Here is a 23045-nt window from a genome sequence, read left to right as displayed (position 1 = left end):
TAAACCTTACAAAGTAGGCTGTATTTAAGTAGGCTAATATATGCAAAACTAACATTTGCATATTGGATGAAGTTCTGAAGCATGTACAGGATCCGAAATGACTGAATGAGTATTTGAGATAAGCACATTCATAGTCCAGTCTTTGTACATATGTTGTTTTCTTGATATTCTTAGTTGATTGCCAGACACAGCCACTGTAAGGGAAGCATAAACATCTGTTAAATCCTGCATCGTACCATCCAAATGCTAATGAATACTCTACCCACTGACAGCCTGGGGAAGCATAAAAGAGAAAAGGAAAAAAAAACAAGCTCAAAATAATACCAATCACCTGCATCATATTCAACTTAATTGTTCCAGATTCACCCGGATCCAGCATCTTAAACATTCCTAATTTGGATGAAAAGAGATTGGTATAGTATACCACAGAATGGAACAATGAAAAACATCAATAGATCTTCTTAAATCAGTGTTTTAAGTTTTTTTTGTTGTTTTTTTTTTAAAAAAAGGTAACCATGTAGAGGAACAATGATGATGTTAGTCCGTGGCGTGTGTGCTGTAGCTACACTGGAATCGTGTTTCACTCACTGAATAGCATCTCCAGGCGGATGAGACAACTGACAAAAGAGTCGAAGTCTAAGGTATACTGGGCGTTGGCATAACGAGACACAATAATCTGTAGCACAGCACTGTCAACGTGGAAGCCTGGGGAGAGACGAGACAACACACACACACACACACACACACGCACAACACACGGAGGAGGGGTATCTTGGAAATTTCATTTTAAAACCAAATACATGTATTGAACAAAAAGGTTCTGAATGTTTTAACAACTGTTCCTAAACAATCTGCAATTTCTGCAGCATTTCCCTATTGTGCATGTAAGAGTCCAGTCATGTTTTTTCAAACATCGCTCAATAAAATGATATGATTATAAGCGAATAATGGAATCACTCATCAGTATATTATGTTGAAAAAATGGCAAGATATATCGGTATAATGGAGTAGACTTTCCCTCTCTGCTCTGATTTACACTGTTCTTCCTTACTGTTGTGGAAAAAAGAGGAACTGTCTTAAACTAGTCTAACCAGTTTTTCAGCAGCCTGGGACACCTTCAGTAAAATAGTCCTAGGTTAATCTAGTGTTTGCTCTGTACATATCTAAAACAGGCAGGTTTGACTGACATACCAGCTTCAGAAAGAGCTTCTCTCATCTCATGAGAATTCATCATGCCGGAATAGTCCTTATCATGCTTCTTGAAGATTTCCTAGACAAAATACAGATAAATATCAGATATCCTGGAAATAGTAAACTGAAGTCAAAAGAATATCGTGTGAAGGAGACGTCATGAAAAAAGATGCCCTACCACATATTTTTTGATCTTCTGCCAGAGAATGTGGAGTTCAATCAGACTTAATTTTGCACTTCCATCTTTCTGTGTGCTGTGTCAAGGATTATTTTTCACTTTTTCTGCCCCACCACAACACACACAGACACAGATAGACAGAGACAGACAGACAGACAGACAGACACACACACACACACACACACACACCTCTCTCTGTCTTTCTCTCTGTTCTGGCTCTCCTTTTTTTAGAGATGCATTTGTAAGAAATTCATACTGTAGATACTGTTGATATAATTATCAGGATCATTATACATGCCTTTATATATTTAGTGTACACAGGAAATATTTCAAAGATTTTATCTCAAAATGATCATGTTGAACTGTGATGATTCACTTATCACACAGGTCAGTTGAATGTTCCTTGACATGCCATTTGAAACAGAGGATGTCAGAGAATGCAAGAGACCGTCTGGTGAAGGCAAAAACCAAATTCTTGTGCACACCCAGCTGGAAAGGATACATCCAAAAGACTGACAATGTTCCGTCCAGTTTCCATACTGAAGCCTCGTGTATTCAAACCTGGTCCTGAAAGTCATTAATGATTTTATTACACAGCTCTAAACATGTCTTTCTAAAAACCTCAACTAAATACAAACAAAAACAGAGAGTACTTACTTTCTGAGATAGCTTGGTTCAACACTGGGACAAGTTCAAGAACAGAAATCTCTGAATTCTATAATTTGGGAGATTTGGAAGACTTTATTAATATAGTCAATAAATGCTGTAGAAAGGTAACCTCAAACAGTATAATGATAATTCAGTCGTGGAATTGTTGTAGAGAATAATTAACTGAATTTTTAGCTATAAAAAGAGATATCAGTATAGTTGCAGATTAACACTTTTTTAAATGTGCCGAGAGGACCTGTACTAATCAGTCGTCATCCACAGTTTCTCCACGTTTTGTGACAAACTATGCCCTCTACTGGTCAGTCTGTGCATATACCCTTCTTACAATGAAGGAGGTGAGGCAAAGTGTCACCCCAGGTTTTATTTGTAAAAAAAAAAAAATAACTGGAAAGACAGACATGAAATATATTATCTGTCCACCCAAGAGAACTATTTATGCTATTTATATTTTGTGTCTAAAAGCACAAAAGTTCAGCTGTTTTGTCCTTATTTTGAAATGCAAAAGATTAAACTGTAGTCATACCACCCTATTCCAAACCTAAGATTCCTGTGACACCATGTTGCTCTGTGTCAACAATTTAGCAGTTTTATTTATCAGAAAAGAGAGTGAAAGGACTTACTTTACCAGCAGTCTTCTTGAACAGGTATTCCAAATGAGGATCTATATCACTCTTAGAAACTGCAGGCTGTAAAATGATGCAGTTCACATCACACTTTAAAGGATGCAGAATGTTATGAAATATGTAAGCAAGACAGTCTGTGTAGCATCTCAAAGTGAATTGTATGTCATGATATCTCCTTGTTTTTTTTTAAGGTCACACTAACCTCCTCTATTTCTGCATCAATGACTTCTTCCATGACCCTATAATGTAAAAAATGTTTTATATTGGAGCACATTGTCACAAGTCTGTTGTCACCTACACTTTGAGTCCATAACAGGAACTGGCCTGAGCAGGGCAAGGAAATACTTAACCAGTATACATTTGGAGATGCGCTAACACATTGATTCTCACAAGTGGAACCCAGAGCATGTGAGCGTGAAAAGACACTATAGAGGTGAAAGGTGTTGGTTGTGTCTGACCTGGTTGAAGCCTGTTTCTCAGTGAACACACGCAGGATGAAGTTGCCTGTCTTGTGGGGTTGGAAGGTGGAGGGGATGATGACATAGTCATCTGGAGGCAGCGTGAAGCGGTCACACACTTCTCTTGTGTTTATGAAAGTGCTGCTCAGGGCCACTGGGTTCTGTCTCAGCAGCACGTCTGCACCCAGGCGGACATTTCTACGTCCCTTATACTGACAGATGAAAGGATAAGATGGGGTAGGATCTATGTTTCTGCCATTTAACTTTTTCATATAGACAGTTATTGACATATTATCTAATGACATTTCTCTGCTTTGAGAATTGATCTAAAGTTGTTTACAGTGGAATTAATGTGTTTGTAAACCTACCTCATCAGGAACCTGAAAAAGGCCAAAAATACAGATGTTAGCTGCAAATAACTTTTTTTTCCTTTGTTATTAATTGGCTATGGATCAGTAACAGTAATGGCAGACTTTTGCTCCAGCCCCATAAACCCATGTGACTCAGCTAATCAAGTCTCTGAGGTGATGCGTAAAATCATGTGTGTTTAATTAGGTTTGAACAACACCCCTGATTAAATTTGATTCCAGATGCGGAAATTTGCATAAGATTACTATGATAAATATCATTTTTGAAAAGCCACCTTGTAAATGGTAAAACCAATGGTGTTTGTGTCTCTGCCCAGCCGCCGCTCCTGACGTAGCCCTTTCTGCATGAGCTCCACGAGGATGGTGCATCCGCCCTTTCCATCCAGTGGATCATCATCCACATCCTCCAGAGTCACAGCAAACTGAGGGTTTAAAGGGAATGTTGCTGGAACAGAGAGTCAGACATGAATCAAAGGAGCTATTAGAGACATAAAGAAAATTAAAAGGGAGAACAGAGCAGAGACACCCTGAAAAATTACATTTTGTTTAATAACATTTTGATATTCATTTCATGCAGAAAATCTATTTCATTTGAAAAAAAATGATGCTTTACGCCTGATGTTGGTGACAACAATGACAGTGTGTTTTACTTATGAGATGGTATATAATGAACATAATATGATAAACCAGTAAGGAGAACACATGAGCTTAGTATTGGAGCCACAGACAAGATTAAAATTTTCTGAAGCACCTGGATGGTTCAAACAGCCCCCAGCGGTGGAGCCCACCCTCCAGGTGCCTTCAAATTGGTGATAGTTCCAGTGGCGTACCACTTCACTGGTCAGCGCGTCTGGAGTTAGGTTACAGATCTCCAGTCTGGAGAACTCCTTGACAAAGTCTGAAAAAGACATCCTGAGCACAGAGTGGTCATGTTTCTGTCAATAAACAGATATGTAAATAAAATATTGGAGTATATCATAATATTTTTATATTAAGGCTCTTTCTGGTTTTTAGGGTGTCATGGTATATAATCCTCTAACCAAAATTCCCCATCTTCTGCAACATGTTCCAGCTTGATCTTTTCATAACGACTCAGGAGGTTCCACTCACTGGAGCTGAAATACACACACATTACTCCTTATTTCTTTATCATAAACCGTGATGTATAGGTGTAAGTAATGACTGTGCTGTAAGATTATGTTAAAAATATTCCAGTCTGAGGTACTGTTGTATCTATAAGCTGACTCTATAATAAACTTTATGTATGAGAGTGTCGGGAACTGGAGGAGATGCTGGATGCACTTGCAGAAACTCAGACTTTATTTAAATCTGGCACAACTGGGGAAACACAGAACCCCAACGACAAGCAGGCATAGGCTTAACAAAAGACCTCTCAGAACTTACAAAGTTGGAGATTACCAACACAGACATCAGGTACTGAGTATTCCATACAAAGTAATGGACCGAAAATAGGAGTATTTGAGCAAACTGAGAACAAGACCAAATTAACCAACACAGGTGTAACTAATGCTTGGATAACTAGGTGAACTAAGGGAAATAAGGAAGTAACTGAGAACCCAATGCAAAAATGACAAGCAGAGATTCTAACTCCTATCCTTTATGCTTTGGCCACACAGTTGGGAAGCTCTGAGTTTGTGATGGATGCTGAAGAACAAGATAGAAAACACACACTCTGCCACTCACTTGTCACTCCATGGCCCTATCCACTCCACCTTTCCCCAAGGGTTCCTTATCCGAATCAGCTCAACAGAGCGCCCACGAACACTGACCTGTAATACAATTTGTTTCATCATGTCCAGACACAATTCTCACATTTAGTCACAAACCACTTCTGTACAAATGACTGAAACAGATATTTGGTTTATAGAATTCTTGAAACATACCACTTCTGCCCCTGTAACTGAGTAAGCATGTCCCTTCACCAGTTTCAGTGGTGTCTTGGCCTCTGTCTCATATATGTTGGAGATCTGGAAAAAAACAGGTCACAAACAGGCTCTTTAGTTGTCAGATACACAATACGTCACAGTATATGCCAGACTAACAGTTTCACTGAAAACCCTGAAAGCTTTTATAGCATAGTAAAGTAAATTAATTGAATATTAACATAAAAGTTGTGGAACATTTCAGTATGGACGCAGCAAGTCACTGAATTAATGACAGACCTCTCCATATTTTTTAACTGATCATGAACAGAGTTTTTATTTACTTTCAGAATTGACTGAACAGTAAAGAAGCGATGCCAACACTGTGAAATAATCCACTGGTATCCAGGGCTTTTCCCACCATGTGTGAAGCGTGTTACGCACTGTTATGTCATTTTCTCTTTACACAAAGTCTTCCAGCCCGACTACAATCAGCAGTCTTGACTTCATTAAACCACCCACGTGTCTGTAGCACGATAAGAAGTGACACCAGCACTATGAAGTGATTTTCATTCTTTGAGCGTACACTCCATATGTGAAACCAACTTACATCGATTGAGCAGCCCAGGAGTGAGCCCATACCCAAGGCCTTCTGGATGATTTTAAACAGATATGGAGGGGCATTGTTAAGTTGGTATGTCTCTGCTATGCCCCCAGTGAAGTCCTCAAATCCCTCGGTGGTACAGCCTCCTATCAGGGCCTCATAGCTACCATTGAGTCTTAGAAAGGAAACACACCAGGTTGCAGTTAGGGAAAAGGCATTATGGAGACCTTCACTTGAAATGTCTGTGTCCTTCTAAAATAAAAAATTATATAATAAAACTTATGATCACATATCTCCCTCTTAGTGGGTAAATGTATCAGTTATGAAATTTGCTTATGTAATAATGATTCCACTTTTAATTTTTTTTGGCAAATTTTTTAATATTTCCAAAAGGCTAATATATAACTTTAACTAATATGAGGTAATGTAACACACTTAGCATAGGCCTTCTCCAGCAAGGCACTCCAGAATTCTGAACCTGTTTCTGAGTGAACAAAGAGTAACTCTCCATCTCTGGTGGGCAGGCGATCATCTACAACTACATCCACCCATTCCCCAAACTGCCAGAACTGGGGAGAATAAAAAATATACAGCGGTTAGTTCTCAAAGCATTTTCTGGAACAGAGTCAAACTGCAACCATGGATTACACTCCCAAAAACTACCAGAACTGAAGAGGTAAGAAAAACATGAATTATATATTTGAGACGGTGAGTTTTCTTTCTGTCTTAGAGACACAGAGGGTTAAGAGAGGATGTTGCAACCATGGGCAAAATCTTTGACCTGGAAGTGAAAGATCCCTGCGTAATTCTCCTCAAAGCTTTGTCCGGGGGGAACCACACGAGCCAAAATCTTTGGCTGAAGGGTCAGGGAAGCTATGGCTGCAAGAAGCCAGCAGTCACCTGAGATATAGTGGAAAAGGCAATTATCTAACACAATCCATAAGTCTATAATTATGGAATAGGCAACAGTCACACAGTCAGAAAATCGCTATTTAATCATCTGATCCACTGTAAATTCAAGGTAACAAACCATCTCAGATAATGTCATGGTGGTGAAAAAACTAAAGACTGTGTGTGTGTGTGTGTGTGTGTGTGTGTGTGTGTGTGTGTGCTAGTGTGAGAAAGAAGGCCAAAGCCAGCTATTCTGAGAGTAAACAAAGAGAACAAAAAGTGGAAATACTGGAGACAAGAGTTCTGATTCTGACTCTGCCCAAATTTCCACAGTCTGGATTGTTGTTGCTTAACTGAAAGCAATCCACTGGTCTTCAGTGCTTTTCCACCATGTGTGAAGTGTGTTACGCACTGTTATGTCATTGTCTCATTTCTATGATCCTCACTCCATAAAGTCTTCCAGCCCGACTACAGTCAGTAGTCTTGATTTCATGAACCCACCCATGTGCCTGTAGCATGTCTTATGAGATCATGTTAAAGATCTTGTCATCCTGTATCCTTTCTCAAATACATTCAATACTGATTTCCCGGTCTCGGTCGTGATTCCTCAGTCCTCAGCCTGAACAAAAATCAGTCCCAGTCACCGGCTGCTACATGTAACTCACCCAGATCACCCTGGCAGATGTCGGTCCTTGTTGCACCATCATGAATAAACGTCGGATTAGCATAGAGCTCCTGGAAAGAATGCAGAAGGGAGAAACTGTATTTGAAGTTCCCTGGTCCCAATTCATTATGTGATTGACTCAAAGAGTAAGTTGCCAGAACTCTTGGTTTTGGAGAATTTATTCAGCAATGCATGTTTTAATGTAAATTACAACAGCACAGTAATTTTTTTTTTTTTTTGCTGTTGCTTTGAATAGGAATTTGAATAGCAACCGTGCTCTCTGTATACATTTTCACAGCTCTGAGGACCTTGATTTCATGGTTCGTGAGATCAGTGGCTTCTATTTCTCAGTTTGCATTTGTTGTTTCCATGAGTTCTTTTAACATGATGACACAGCAAAACACTCTGCACTCCTGCAGCCCTCATTGCCTTTATCTGTACACCTACACTGTAAACATGGTTTATTTTACAAATGCACTGTTTGAGGAGTATCCTTCAGTATTTTACGTCATATTAGAATGACATCACCACTGTCAAAAGAAATCCATAAACAACAGGACAGAGCATAGTTTTGTTAAATTGTCTTCCAATGAGCTGTACCCTCATGTTTCTTAAACTATTCTGTATGTATTACAGATGTCATATACCTGCAGAATACACATGTATACACAAAGATACATGTACAGTTCTAATTTTGTGACTACTAAAATGTGCCACTATAATTTGCATCTGAATTTGGAAAACCTGGATTTAATGCATAGTTTAAATTTCAATACCTGAACTGAATGTGTTCAAATTAAGTTTGCATTTTGTAATTTGAGTTCAGTTTCATAAACATTTACAAATATGTATAGATTTACAAAATTCAAATTCAAATCATGGTGACACTCTACATTTAAAATTCAGTTCTTCTAGTTCAGATTCAGATCATTTGACAGTGCCTGAGATGGTGATGATTAAATCTGTGCTTGCTTTGTTTCCTAAGTTCACGAAACTGAGTGTCTAACAAAATTCAAATTCAAATCATAATGGCCCATTTCTTAGTACATAGTTTAGCTGCAAACCTTGAACTGTCCAAACATTTAATTTTGTTTTTGTAACAATACCATGAAACAGTCAAGTGTCAGGAATCTGCAAAATACTATTGCATTTTTTGTTGTTGGATATTTTAGTTTTTCTTACCGTGGGTCTCTTCCATACGATTCCTTTGGTCTTGTATGAGTATGGGCCCAGTTCATTGTACCCCAGCGACTTGCTTTCAGCGGGAAAACAGTTGTCTTCAAACAGACGTCTTGTCTGCAGACACTTGGCTCGCAGTGTCTCAAAGTCCTGCTGGCAAAACTTCACAGCTTGATTCCTGGTTCCAATGCCCTTGGCTCTCTCTCTCATGTGAGCCAGCTGATAAGCCATTGAAGTCATCTTGTCCTATAGAGAGTGTGGCTTAACAGAGTGTGTCAGAGTGTGAGTCTTTGATTTGGAAAGAAGGGAGCCTCTTTTATCGCTGAGAAAGAAAACTCAGGTAGATAAAGATGACCAACTGGGTGGAGCTTCAGAGAAGCAGGTGAAACAAACAACACAACACAGTACTTGGAAAGACAACAGCAGCACTCTGCAAACAGATCAAAAACTCAGAGTAAAGCATAGGAGCCACACCTTAGAGAACCACTAACCGTAATTTCTTTGTCTGGAAACTAGGGGTATGAGAGCTGGTGGATTAGGTACCTGAAGAAACTCCCCCTAGTCCCCCCCACACACATACATACACACACACAAAGGCTGGAAGGTAGGAGGGAAGGGCTGTGTGTATTATCTTTCAGTATGATGGATGTGTGGTGGATAATAACACTAGTGAACACCTGATCCAATGTTACCCCTCCCCCTCTCCCTCTATTTGTCCGTTTGTCTATTGTGTGCATAACAACTGAGAGAGAGAGCGCTACATGCAAAGTGACAGGATTTAGTCACTATGTACAGTTCATTGCTCATTAAATACAACCTAACATATTCAAACTTATCCCACTGACGACACAACTAAATGTCCTATTCAGTATTTATGAATACACAAATGCATAAATAAAGCAATAAAACACAATAGCCTGGACCTGTAGTCTCTACTACAGTAATTTAATAGGGTTTAGAATGGAGGTAAGCTACAAACTGACAAATAACACTCACTTAACATAGGTCTGAGTGATAGAGATTATATAGGACGATGACACCATGTGTAGAAGGAGCACCTCTGACATCTGGTGGTTAAAAGAAGTTACTGCCATAGTCCATTTTGACGTACTGAGTTGAAGCAGATTTGAATGGCAGTTGTGAATTCCCTTAGATATTTGCATGCTCAGTTTGCATGAAAAAGTCATATATTTTTACCTTAATTTGTCTGCTTCTGTAAAATTGGAGATGTTGAATAGTGAGTTTTTAATGGAGATGAAGAGGATGTGAAGAGGATGTGAGCTGACTTTTCCAGAGACAAAAAAAACAGGAAAGCACAGGGTCCAGACGGCGTCTTCCCCTACTGTCTTAAAGCCTGTGCTGACCAACTGGCTCCAGTCTTCACACAGATCTTGAGCAGATCCCTGGAGCTGTGTGAAGTTCCCCTCACTTCAAACAGTCCACCATTCCCAAGAGACCCTCCATCACAGGACTGAATGACTACAGTTCTGTCACTCTGACGTCTGTGGTCATGAAGTCCTTTGAATAACTGGTGTTGGCCCACCTGAAGAACATCAAAGAACACCTGCAGTTTGCCTACTGAGCAAACAAACAGGTCTGTGGATGACGCAGTCAACACAGGACTGTACTACATCCTGTGACACCTTGACTGCCCAGGGACATATGCAAGGATCCTGTTTGTGGACTTCAGCTTGAAGTCCAACAACAACGTTCCAGAAATCCTCTCCTCCAAACTCTCATGGCTCACTGTATCCCCTGCCACGGCACCAGTGTTACTTGCGTTGTGTTAGCGGAGCTTCATCACGCAACCTCGGGCATGGGAGTCAGGTGTGCTAGCAAGGAGGCTGGAACCCATGGGTTCTAGCCTCTAGCCTGTACTCGCTGGGTACCGTTACATACGGACAGTCAGCACTGGTGCTCTCAAGGGATGTGTCCTCTCCCCATTGCTCTTCTCCCTCTACGCCTATGACTGCACCTCCAAGGACCCAGCTCCAGAAGTTTGCAGACAACATTACGGACATCGGACTCATCCAAGATGGTGACGATTCTGCACATCAGTGCGAGGTTGAATGACTGGTGCTCTGGTGCAGTCAGAACAACTTGGAGCTGAACACGCTCAAAACTGTGGAGATGACAGTGTACTTTAAGAGACACCCCTCAGCACTACTCCCCCTTGCAATATCCAACATCCCTGTGTCAACCATGGAGACCTTCAAGTTTCTGGGAACTACCATTTCCCAAGACCTGATGTGGGGGACCAACATCAACTCCATCCTCAAAAAGGCCCAGCATCGGATGTACTTTCTTCGTCAACTGAGGAAGTATGGTCTGCCACAGGAGCTCTTGAGCCAGTTCTACACCGCTGTCATCGAATCTGTCCTGTACACATCCATCACTGTCTGGTTCGATGACAGCCACAAATAAGGCTAGGAGCAGACTGCAGCGAACAGTACATACAGCAGAAAAAATCATTGGTGTTCCCCTGTCCACCCTTCAGGACTTGACCTGTTCGAGAAACAGTAAATGGGCAGGGAAAATCATTACAAATTCTACACAACCTGGACACAACCCTTTTCAACTCCTCCCCTCCCGAGGCACCACAGAACCCTATATATCAAAACCACCAGACACAGGGGCAGTCTCTTCCCTCATGTCATCAGCCTCATGAATAGCTGATCAGTATCGTCTGCTATGCCATAGGTACTATTGTTTCTTCAGATAGCTATGCCACCCTGCTACACATCTACAAATACTGTATTTAATGTATATAATGTACATCACAATTTCACTTCCATATGTGATGCACATTATTGTTGTGTGCACTATCACACACACTTGCACTTTATGTATATTATTTGTCTTTTATAAAATCTGTATATTGCTTGTATATTGTGTCTTGTCTGTAAAGAATATGTACATTGTCTGTATATCGTCTGTACTACTTAAGAGACACCAACGGCCAGAACCAAATTCCTCGTGTGTGTTAACATGCTCGGCCAATAAACCTGATTCTGATTCTGAGATGTTTTCCTATCTGCACATTTATTGTGTGAATTCTGAGTACTTGTACTTGACCCAAGGTTGAATCACTCTTGTTCTCCACACCCAGCTCTTCCCCTGGAAAACTCAGCCTAATCCCACTATGTCCCAGCATGAGTAGGCATAAAGGAATTTGAATAATGAAACCCTGAGTGGGATGACTCACTGTTTTGGCACTGTATTTGCCTATGAGTTTGTTGCATTTACTCATTCTTCCTAGTGTATCATGCAAAAAAATGAATAAAGTCTGCACCCATGCACATAGACTCGCACGCCCCCAAAGTGAAAAAAGAATCCCCTTGAAACACATTCCTCAAAGAATGTAGCACACCCTAGTGGTGAAAAGCAAGTAGTGTACCTGTTATACGCCACAATTTACTGACTGTAAGTGTGCATGCATGTGTGTGTGTGTGTGTGTGTGTGTGTGTGCACATATGTGCATGTAGATTGGATTAACATGTTTGTCTGCCTTTAGCATGGCCTTTTTTTAGCTTCTCTTTTCTTTTTTAAACTCAACTAAAAACTAACTAAAGTTTTTCCTATTACATTAAAGTAAATCAAATATCAAAAGACTGTTAAAGTGTTGCAGCCATTTGGGTGCATATTCTGCTGACCAGGAGACTTGTTTTCCACATTAAGAATGTATTACTTGCTTGGGCTGTGTGTGTGTGTATGTGTGTGTGTGTGTGTGGGGGGGGGTGTGGGTGTGGGTGTGTGTGTGTGGTAGCACTGCCCTTACCTGAATTGTGAGGAATGATGGGAATGAATAATAGTAATACAAGATAAGAATAAAACATATTTGACCACTGTTTGATCTGTAGTGGTGCTGAAGAACAGGTAGTGCTTCAAAGTGATTTTTTGGCTTAAGATGACAATTTTTAAAATACAATAAAACCTGTCTTACAATCTGCATGTTCTCTCTCTCTCTCTCTCTCTCTCTCTCTCTCTTTCTCTCCCTCTGTCACACACACACACACGCGCGCACACACACACACACACACACACACAGCATCCCTGTTTGGATGAAAGGAAACACATAAACCATTTAGATTTTATTCTTGCAGTCATGTGCTTTCTATAGGGGCTCAAGCACCATCTGAGGCAGTGTCTGTGATTAGGCCCCTGCAGGGGTTTAGTGCCTAGTCCAGGGTGCCTATACCCTAATCTGGCCCTGCACAGCAAATAGGTAGATGTCGATTTTTCAGTATTAATTCATACACACACACACACACACACACACACACACACATATATATATATACACACACACACACACACACACACACACACACACACACACACACACACACACACACATATATATATATATATCAAAGAGTTAACTCCAGAGTTATTCTTCACATTCACGTGTAATCACTGAGAAACAATACCACAGGTATGCTCTGCAGAAAGTTTTTTTTTTTTTTAAGTCGTTCTTGTGGGTTCAAACAACAACCATGGAGAAATTGTGCTAGTATGAGTGTCAGGTTAAGGTACCAAACTTTAAAGAGGTGTGGCGTCAGGCATAGTAAGTAACAACAGCAGGTTGTTACGTTTATTAATATTAAAAAAAAAAAAAAAAAAACCTCTTACAGTGCGACTACTTCACATTCTGATTGCCATTGTCAAGAAGCGCAATAATATTAAATTGACGTGTAAGAACGTTAATTTTGCTCAAAGTTTACTCTAATATTGCTAAGTAGCCTACTTAAAGACAAAGTTAAAATTGACGATTTGTCAGTGGGCTGCTGTCGTTTTTTAAATTCATGTTCATCACTTGCAATCGCTCGTAATCTACATTTACACCGTTGAAGTAAGGCCAGAAGTTTTATGAAAAGTGAAGCCACATCCACAGAATTCATGGCAAGACCACGCCTGTGCAGTGAGGGGCGGGATGGTTGTGTCAATTTTTTCTCGTGAGGAAAAGTACGCGTTCTTCCACACAAACTACACAGTGGAAAGTACGCAGGCATACAGTATTGCAAAATGTCCGGCGTGGCATCTACACTTGCTAAAAAGAGGGCACTGGCCGCGGGCTTCGGTACGAATACCAACTCCGTGAAGTACCTAAACCAGGACTTTGAGGTGCTGCGGAGTCAGTGTCTGAGTAACGGACAACTTTTCTGCGATCCTACTTTTCCTGCCGCACCTGAGTCTTTGGGTTTCAACGAGCTCGGTCCGAGATCCTTCAAAACCAGAGGAGTGGAGTGGAAAAGGCCAGGCGTAAGTTCTTTTGCTCCACTCCTATTTCCTAAGAATATTACGTTTTTACAGCAATGTATTTATGTAGCTCCGCAACGTAAACCCATCAGCAATGAATAGCGTACAGTATGATTTTTTTCTTTTCAGCATGGGCGTGTCCGGCAAAATAAAAACTTTGTGTGAGTTTAGCATGTAATTAATGTTTGCTGTTTTCATTTTTGGCGTTTTAGAACTATTTTCACGAAAAGCCTCACTTGCAGTGAGTGGGATTATATTCTGCCAACAGATGATTCACTGTTAAAATATTTGTTTGGGATGTGCATTGTATCCCACATATGTGTTCTATTTGCCAGAATATTGCTATCGTGAAAAGGCATGTTCTATTTGGCTTGTTCAAATGCATATAGTCTTTGTTTTTCCTTCAAAAATATGTTTTTAATTTTATGAATTGAGGTTGCATCTCTCTCTCTCTCTCTCTCTCTCTCTCTCTCTCTCTCTCCCTCCCTCTTTCTGGTTCCTGTTATTTTTCCACCATGGTGTTCATGTAGGAACTGACTTCTAATCCTGAGTTTATCATTGGTGGGGCTGCAAGAACTGATATCTGCCAAGGAGCTTTAGGTGAGTAAGTCATTGTGTTATTGAAAACTAGATCAAAACACAACACTGGAGAGTCAACTGGAATCTTTACTGAGGTCTTGCATGGGAGTGTTGCAGTTGTCTGACAGAGTTACAGGTGGAGTGAAATTACACATTCCAAAACATAGCTTCAGTGTGAAACTTTCTGATGAAGATTTGAGGAATTGTTGGAAAAAAAAACCATGGGGAACATTATGGTTACCTAAATGGGTCCTTAATTAGTTCCAGCTGTTTTGGTGCAAAAATATGCTTAGGGCCCATGCTCACATCCTCTTAAACGGTAAACAAACCTTGAACTGTGTAGTGTAGCTCAAGACATAGCAGAGGGTGCTCATTTTTGTCCACTTGTGCCTTAGTGAACATATAACTTTTGGGGCATGCCAGTAATTGAGGGGTTGTGGTTTGGAATGCCAGGTAACTGCTGATCTGCCCCTGAGTACAGCAGTTCACCTTAAGATTGTGCCAGAGGCATGTAGCATCTGACATAATGATTAATACAGTCAGTGAAATAAATAAACGTTTTTAAAAATTCTTAGAGAGCAAATATTAGATGTTTCTTATATGTAGTAAGTAGTGTAGACTGACAAATCTGTGGAAAGTTTTTTTTTTATTTGTTTGTTTTAAATTTGTCGTGTGAGTGTAGGACATGTAATCATTGAAAATATGCTTAGTTTGATACTTTTTTCCAAATTAAAATGTACTGAATACATTTGTTAAATATCAGCTAAATGAATAAATGTATGTATTTCAAAAGTGTTTATTACACTCCAGGAACGTCAGTAGCCAGATTTTTTTTTAATTATTAACGCAATATTTGAGACTTGCTGATCTTTTGGGTGTTGCCTTAGCTTTCTACATCTCTACTGGCTAACTACTGCTCATTTTCACTCGCAGCCTACAGCTATTCATGCGTCCATACAAAGCTAACAGTTGACTATTGTCTCATTATCCTTGCTGTTGACATGTAGCATCTGCCAGCCTTTGCTCTCTTTGTATACCATGAAGACGAAATCTCTCTTGCTTTCTGCTTACAAATACAAGAATGTTTAAATTCAACAGTTTTCAACAATGCCAATGTTGCTAAACTCTTCTTCCTCTTTTTCGTCATCTTGTCTGTGAGGAAGTATTACCTTTGTTCCATGCTGAGCTTTGTTTTTGGCTATTGAAGCGAAACATAACTTGGTATACATACAGACAGGTGAAAGTTGGTAGAGAAAACTGAAGAGTTTATCAACTTTATCTAAACTCAGAGAATAATACAATATTGGTCCATCTGTGCCAAATGTTTGTATTATAGCTGTGGTTAACTGTGACTATCACAAGGCAAAAGACTGACTCATATAAGGAAGCAGTTGGTTGCCTCAGCACTGAAGCTCTGACTTGCTTCTTGGGTAGATTGAGAAATGTTCATCTGTTTGAGATTCTTTGCCAGATTTAACATGCTATTTTAAGGCTCTACAGTGAATTGTGATTCTGCAGAACACAAGGTCTTTGAAACTGTGTCCTATGGTCATTTAAAGAGGCTGTTTAAACAAAGATTTGCCTATCTGAAATGAACAGAGAACTTCCCTTCTTTTTTCATAATGGAAAAAAGAGGGAGGTTTCCCAAGAATTGCTTTCTTTTATATTATCTTGCTTTAACACATTTAGTTACACTCTAATTTTGCATGTCGGAGTTGGTGACAGTCTCTGGTTCTCGGCTTCTCAGGTTCTCAGATTTTTGTAATGTAAACATGAATGCAAACAAGTGTTGTACTTAGGTATATCTGATAGGATCTGTCATTTGTCCCAAGTGGGGAACAAGTCACAATGAAATAGATCTCCATGGTAAAAGTGGTAATGCCTGATGCACAGCGAATACTGAAAACAGCATTTCTCAACACAGCCCCCCAAAACCCTGAAGACCTGTACTCACACACCTGATGGAAATGATCCATAGCTTAACAATTAACATATGAGCTTCATCAGGTGTGCTGACACAGAACAGAAACAAAAAAGTGCAGGGCAGGGGAGGACTTAGTGGAGAAGTCTTAATCTGGGAGAGGAGAGAGAGCCAGAGGAGAGACCTTAGGAGCACTGTTCCTGACTGAAAGAGACCTCTGTGTGGACGACTGACCTAACTGAGTTCTCTCTGTGTGCAGTCTGCAGTAACCACAGCATGTCTGTGCTTGCGAAGGAACAGTGCATTACTCAGGTGTTTCAGGAGTCTTGGCTGCTTACTGAGAGCTTTTCAGAGATGGAATCCTCTGTCATTTTACCTAAGAGTGAAGTGGAAATTCCCCATTTTTGCCTCAAAGTAGTTTATTTACTTATAGCAAATTTAAAGCTACTTATTTAGTATTGATAAACTTCTTGACTAATAAGTGTTTTGTGACAGTTTTAAGTGTCTATTCTGTTGTGATGTTTTTTCAAGGTGACTGCTGGCTCTTAGCAGCCATAGCCTCTCTCACCCTGAATGAGGATGTCCTTGCCAGAGTGGTTCCATCGGGCCAAGGCTTCGGTGATGATTATGCTGGTATCTTTCACTTCCAGGTACATGGTCTGTCTTATACGTTTCATTTTGCAAATAAATAATCAGGGGATGTACAACTTCCCTTGAAGTACAACAGTGTGTGAGAATGAAACTTTGTATTGTTGTGAGTTTTGCAGATAAAAGATTAGCATTATGTAGATAAACATCAGCATTGAAAGGCATTCTTTACAGTCCCATGCCCTTCCAACTTGTGATCTAACATGTACTCTGATACTAAGAGCAGAGGCCAGTTTCTCAGTTCTCTGTCTGTTCCCACGCTTGCACAACACACACATCTCTGAATGTGTCCTCAGATATTGTACTGTTTTCTGGGTGTGGCTAGAGGAATATTTCGGTCAGGATAGGAAACCGGACTGAGTCAGATTAGTGAGCCACCATCTGACCCAGAGGAAGGGCTGTTGTAATGGTTTCTGTCTCTTTACTGCCCCCAGGGGACTGAATTGTTTTGTACCCTGAGCAGATGTTTGAGGCAACATGTTTACAGTCTCTTGCATTTTAATTATGTTATGCAATTCCTCTTAATTAGTTTTAATTCAAAGGACCAAAAGCTTATATTTTATTTTCATGATAGGCTTTATACTGGCATCTGTTTAAAAAAAATTTAAATGATGGGTAGAGGAATCTCAGAACTCAGAAGCCCACCATTCACAACATTCTTTTTGTGGCCTTGCTCTGTGGGCATTGTCTTAGTTGCCTTTGAAGCTGTGGTATGTCGTAATTTTCTCTATTCTAGAAAGTTTTTCGAGCTCTAATTACCTTATTTTTTATTCTACCCAGTTCTGGCAGTTTGGGGAATGGGTGGATGTTGTGGTAGATGATCGCCTACCCACCAGAGATGGAGAGTTACTCTTTGTTCACTCAGAAACAGGCTCAGAGTATTGGAGTGCCTTGCTGGAGAAGGCCTATGCTAAGTAAGTGTTGTTCGTCAATGCTGTCCAAGCACTGGGTGTTGCCTCTGTTCTCAACCCTGTTTAATTATTAGGGACTACAGATGTAAACTGTTGTGTTTTCATTGGTTTATTTATGCTTTAGTGTATTCATAAATATTGAATAGTATACGCTGTTGTGTTGTCAGCACAATGGATTTGTACTGGGTTGTATTTAATGAGAATTTAACTGTACATAAATCCTCTCCCTCTCTCTCTCTTTCTCCCTCTCTCGCTCTCTCTCTCTGTCTCTCTCTCTCTCACACTCTCTCTTTCCCTCTCCCTCTCCCTCTCCCTCTTTCTCTCTTTTCTCTCTTTCACTGTCTCTATCACTGTATGTGTTTTCTATGTAATGTCATTGTCAAGGGTGAATGGTTGCTATGAGGCCCTGTCTGGAGGCTCCACCACAGAGGGTTTTGAGGACTTCACAGGTGGTATAGCAGAGATGTATGAGCTTAGGGCAGCTCCACCCAACATGTTCCAGATCATCAGAAAAGCTCTGGAGTCTGGAGCTCTGCTGGGCTGCTCTATCGATGTATGAGTATTATTTTTACCCTTTCTTAAGAATGTTAGGCAATAGAGTTGAGCAATGAGTGTAGTAATGACAGGCTTCTGTCCTCACAGATAACCAGTGCAGCTGACTCTGAAGCTATTACCTATCAGAAGTTGGTAAAGGGACACGCCTACTCTCTGACTGGAGCCACTGAGGTGGGATATTGTTGTTTCGACTGTTATTTCTGCTTCAATTGTTGTGATGGTCTCACTTTTAGCATTTGTTTTAATACCCCATGTCAGGTGAACTATCGTGGGCGTAAGGAGAAACTGGTGAGAGTTCGTAACCCATGGGGTCAGGTGGAGTGGACCGGAGCTTGGAGTGACAAGTGAGTTCAGCAGTCTTTCCTGAATGCTTTTCTAATTTTTTCAGCAGTGACTCCCAATGAGTGTTGTAATTAAATAAAAATTATACAATCTTGTCAGATTATCATTATGACTTCTTGTCCTTTGTTCATAAACTCAACTCTCTTTTTTTCTGTTCTTTCGTGGCTATAGCTCCTCCGAATGGAACAATGTGGATGATTCAGACCGTGAACTCGTGAAAGCAGAGGATGGAGAGTTCTGGTACAATGAATCTTTAAAGTTAAAACTTTAAAAAGGCTTTCAGAAAATAGACCGATCACATGCCTTTGTCAACACAAGTTCTGAATGGCTCTCCACAGGATGTCATTCACGGACTTCAAGAGACATTACTCTCGAATAGAAATTTGCACTTTGACCCCTGACACTTTGACGTCTGACTCGGTGAAGCACTGGAGTGTGTGTAAATTTGACGGAAGCTGGAGGAGAGGCTCCACAGCAGGAGGCTGCAGGAACCATCCACGTAAGACATCTATATCTGCACCTAAATGTACATTCATGACATCTGCACTGTTTACATCTAGAACACCACCTCTGCGTATCATTGTTAGTAGTGCTAGTGGGTTGACACAGGGCGACAGTGTCCAGATACCGTGGTAACTGGGTTAGAACAATACTTGTATGGACACCTACACATAATCTCCATTTGTGTCTTCAGCTGCTCCCATCACATATGCTGACATGTATGTATCCACATACAGATATACGTGACTCTTAGCTAAATCAGCAGCTTGCAGTGAGAATCCTCTCAATCAGTTTCACTTTGCTTATCCCTCAGACACCTTCTGGATGAATCCTCAGTTTAAGATCAGGCTGGAGGAAGAGGATGATGATCCTGATGATAATGAGGTTGGCTGCAGTGTGGTGGTTGGTCTAATCCAGAAGAACCGGCGCAAGCTGAGGAAAGCAGGAGAGGACATGCACACTATTGGCTATGCCATCTATGAGGTTAGAGCACTAAAGGATTATGGACCTTTTGAACTGATATAAGGTTTAGTGTTCTAACAATGCTGCTTTTGTTGTTTTTCCTCACAGGTTCCTTCCCAGGTGAGCAGTCTGCGTCCATTATCAGAAAAGAAGGAGAAGGACTGATGTATTATGCGTCATCTGTTTGCACAATAAATTCTCACTCATCCAAATCAGATCCCAATGAGTGAAATGCATGATGCAGCTTTTCCTTTCCCTCTTTGAAAGGGTATACTCTGTCTCTAATAGCATTGTGTAAGCGTTGCATAAATCTGAGTGGTTTTTTAAAGCTTGGGAAAGATGTGAGCCTGCACTTTGTGAAACTTGCATGTTCAGCATCCTAGAACTGGTCATTTTAAACAGTAATCAGGTCGAAAATTACATTATGTGAGGTCCATAAGCTATGTAAGGATTATCATTATGTTGTAAGGTAAGTAGATACCATTTTCCTTGTCTCACTCATTTCTTGTCTGCAGTTCCATGGGCAGAGGGAGGTTCATCTGGATAAGAACTATTTCTTGACCCATGCTCAGAAAGCCCGCTCTGAGACCTTCATCAACCTGCGGGAGGTCAGCACCCGCTTCAAACTCCCGCCTGGGGAATACCTGATTGTGCCCTCCACCTTCGAGCCACACAAGAATGGAGACTTCTCCGTGCGTGTGTTCTCTGAGAAGCAGTCTGAGATGCAGTAAGGACCATGAAGCCTGTCTTCTCTGTTTATGATACCAAATAAGGAAGTGGAAGTCTTGGTGGTTTTAAGAACATTTGATGTATGCAGTTAAATGACATTAGAAAATGTCCAAACTGGTTAAGCTAGAAACTGTTTTTTTCCTGTTCCTCTCTACAGGGACTACAGTCATCTTTTATACTGTAACATTTATGTTGTAACATTGTTGGGACACTTGTTGACAATATTAACTCATGGTTTCTTTCTCCCTGCTCCTCAGAATATGTGATGATCCAGTGGAGGCAGACCTGGAGGATGTAAGGAACTTCTTTATGTGCTTTATTGAATATCCTCCTCTTGGCATTATTGATAACTCCTAATGGATGTATGAATGACATTTTAGGACACTGTTTCAGAGGAGGAAGTTGATGCTGGATTTAGAGGCTTATTCACAAAGCTGGCAGGACCTGTAAGTAACTTCACCTGTCTGTAATCAGTCTCAAGTGGTTTATGGCTGCATCTTCACTCATTTTCAATTTGCTCATGTTTGTTCTCTTCCAAGGACATGGAGATCTCTGCAACTGAGTTGAGAACCATTTTCAACAAAATAGTTGCTAAACGTAAGCATGCTTTTCCCTCTTTTGTTTTGATAGAAACAACGATAAGATGTGAGTATAGTTTTTTATGGAGATGGCTAACACTGTGCTCATTTAACAGGGACAGACATTAAAACTGATGGCTTCAGTCTGGACACTTGCAGAATTATGGTTAACCTTATGGATGTATCCTTTGGCAGGTTCTCTCAGTGACTGTTTAAGATGTTTTTAATATGTCAAGACACAAAAGGAATTCAAGCCTTTTGGTTTAATTTCTGTTCCAATATCTGAGTAGATCAGCCTTGACTCTTAAGCAGGACAGCGGAAACGGCAAGCTTGGTATGGGTGAATTTGCTACACTTTGGAAGAAAGTCCAGAAATATCTTGTGAGTCTCTGTAGTTAAGTAGTTAAGCATCAAATGTATGCGGAAATGCATGTGCACATATTTATAAGTGTGCAGTTAAACTACGTATATTTATTATGTCACATCCCAGAAATTAGAAATAGCACTGCTGGAGTGAAGGCGAACAATATCTCAGTTAGATATCTAACCTGTGTCTAATGTATGATGGAACACCCTACTGTCTGTCTTTTACTTGGTTATAGAAGTTAAAGACTGACTTTTGGGGTCTAGGGTCTGCCAGAAAGCACAAGCCTCACTTTTTTGTTTCTCTCCAGTCAGTGTGAGAAAGAAATGGATTGACTTGATGTACTCTCTCCCATCCTCAGGCCATTTATAAGAAGAATGATACAGATGGGTCTGGTTGTATGAGTACACCAGAGATGCGTTTGGCCTTGAAGGAAGCAGGTGTGATTTTTTTTTGTTTGTTTGTTATTTGGACACATATTATTGCAGAAAAAACATAATTTACAGAAATCCATAGATTTCAGCAATCTTTTACTCTAAGTGCTTTCTGCTAAAAGATTCTTTGCAACAACAACAACAATAATAATAAACATGATTCTTATTGATTCCCTCCATTCAGGTTTCACTCTGAACAACAGCATTCACCAGATTCTGGTGGCGAGATACGGAGAGTCAGACATGACCATCGATTTTGATAACTTTGTAGCCTGCCTTACACGCCTGGAGATGATGTTCAGTAAGGATGCTTTGATAGTTTTGCATATTAAATGATGCATCTGTATTACAAGGACTTTATTTTGGCTTTACTCTAAATGTCAGAGCCACCTTAGATAAAGTGAAATAAGTCAACATATTTGTTGAAGCTGACATGACACATGAACCCTTCTCATCCTTGCAGAAGTTTTCAAGAAGATTGATGTTGATCAGGGCGGTTTCATTGAACTAGACTTCACTCAGGTGAGCTACTATATTACATTACGTACATACCCCACAGGTTTTACAGTTGCTTTTGTTTTGCATGTCTGTATTAATTTGGCTTTTGTTTATTTTAGTGGTTGACCTTCGCCATGATCTAGAAGTCTCCATTCAAGATTTAAAAGGTTTTCTATATGTTTTACTCACATATACAGTACATTAAGTATTCCAAAGACTGGGTCTCAGACAAGACTTAGGTCTATCACAGTTTTAACTTTCATCTTAAATGCAGTAGGGGTTTTCATCTCTCTGTGGGAAACCAGCATTACGTTTCATGTCTTATGCTTTAATGTGAGTGCTTTAATGTAAATCAGACTACATTGTACCTCAGTGCTGCTTAGACTGTTTTAATCGGTTGTTTAAAAGTGATGATAAATAAAAGTTCTTACATTTTTACATGGGTGTATCGGTGCATTATGTGTCTTTGTGAATTTTCAGATTCGATTTATTCCAAGTCTTGCCTCACGCAAGTGCCCCTCGCTCAGCTGTCGCATTACCCCGCCTCTTTAGGGCT

General features: G+C 40.2%; 2 protein-coding genes across 2 annotated transcripts; one reads left to right on the top strand and one right to left on the bottom strand.

Moving 5' to 3' along the window:
• Window positions 1-170: 170 nt before the first annotated feature.
• On the bottom strand, window positions 171-8948 carry LOC115809651 (calpain-2 catalytic subunit-like). The gene is made up of 21 exons (XM_030771391.1): window positions 8712-8948; window positions 7531-7600; window positions 6756-6874; window positions 6410-6543; window positions 5981-6149; window positions 5392-5475; window positions 5192-5277; window positions 4528-4602; window positions 4239-4399; window positions 3763-3932; window positions 3488-3499; window positions 3120-3331; window positions 2864-2900; window positions 2659-2724; window positions 2027-2084; window positions 1872-1936; window positions 1370-1438; window positions 1192-1270; window positions 589-705; window positions 332-390; window positions 171-194 (listed from the first exon to the last, which is right to left on the bottom strand). The coding sequence occupies exons 1-21, from the start codon at window positions 8946-8948 to the stop codon at window positions 171-173; spliced, it is 2103 nt and encodes a 700-aa protein (XP_030627251.1).
• A 4774-nt stretch (window positions 8949-13722) lies between these two features.
• On the top strand, window positions 13723-22817 carry LOC115810122 (calpain-2 catalytic subunit-like). The gene is made up of 21 exons (XM_030772044.1): window positions 13723-13970; window positions 14498-14567; window positions 16999-17117; window positions 17896-18029; window positions 18411-18579; window positions 18669-18752; window positions 18840-18925; window positions 19095-19163; window positions 19262-19422; window positions 19738-19907; window positions 19995-20006; window positions 20402-20613; window positions 20873-20909; window positions 20996-21061; window positions 21155-21212; window positions 21310-21374; window positions 21506-21574; window positions 21919-21997; window positions 22176-22292; window positions 22455-22513; window positions 22609-22817. Exons 1-21 carry the CDS (start codon window positions 13734-13736, stop codon window positions 22630-22632), a joined length of 2097 nt encoding a protein of 698 aa, XP_030627904.1. The 5' UTR covers window positions 13723-13733; the 3' UTR covers window positions 22633-22817.
• Window positions 22818-23045: the final 228 nt, after the last annotated feature.

The sequence above is a fragment of the Chanos chanos genome, chromosome 4 (genome assembly GCF_902362185.1).
Source record: "Chanos chanos chromosome 4, fChaCha1.1, whole genome shotgun sequence".
Classification (NCBI taxonomy): Eukaryota; Metazoa; Chordata; class Actinopteri; order Gonorynchiformes; family Chanidae; genus Chanos; species Chanos chanos.
Note: the sequence above shows the minus strand (reverse complement) of the source record. Positions and strands in the feature narration are given on the sequence as shown.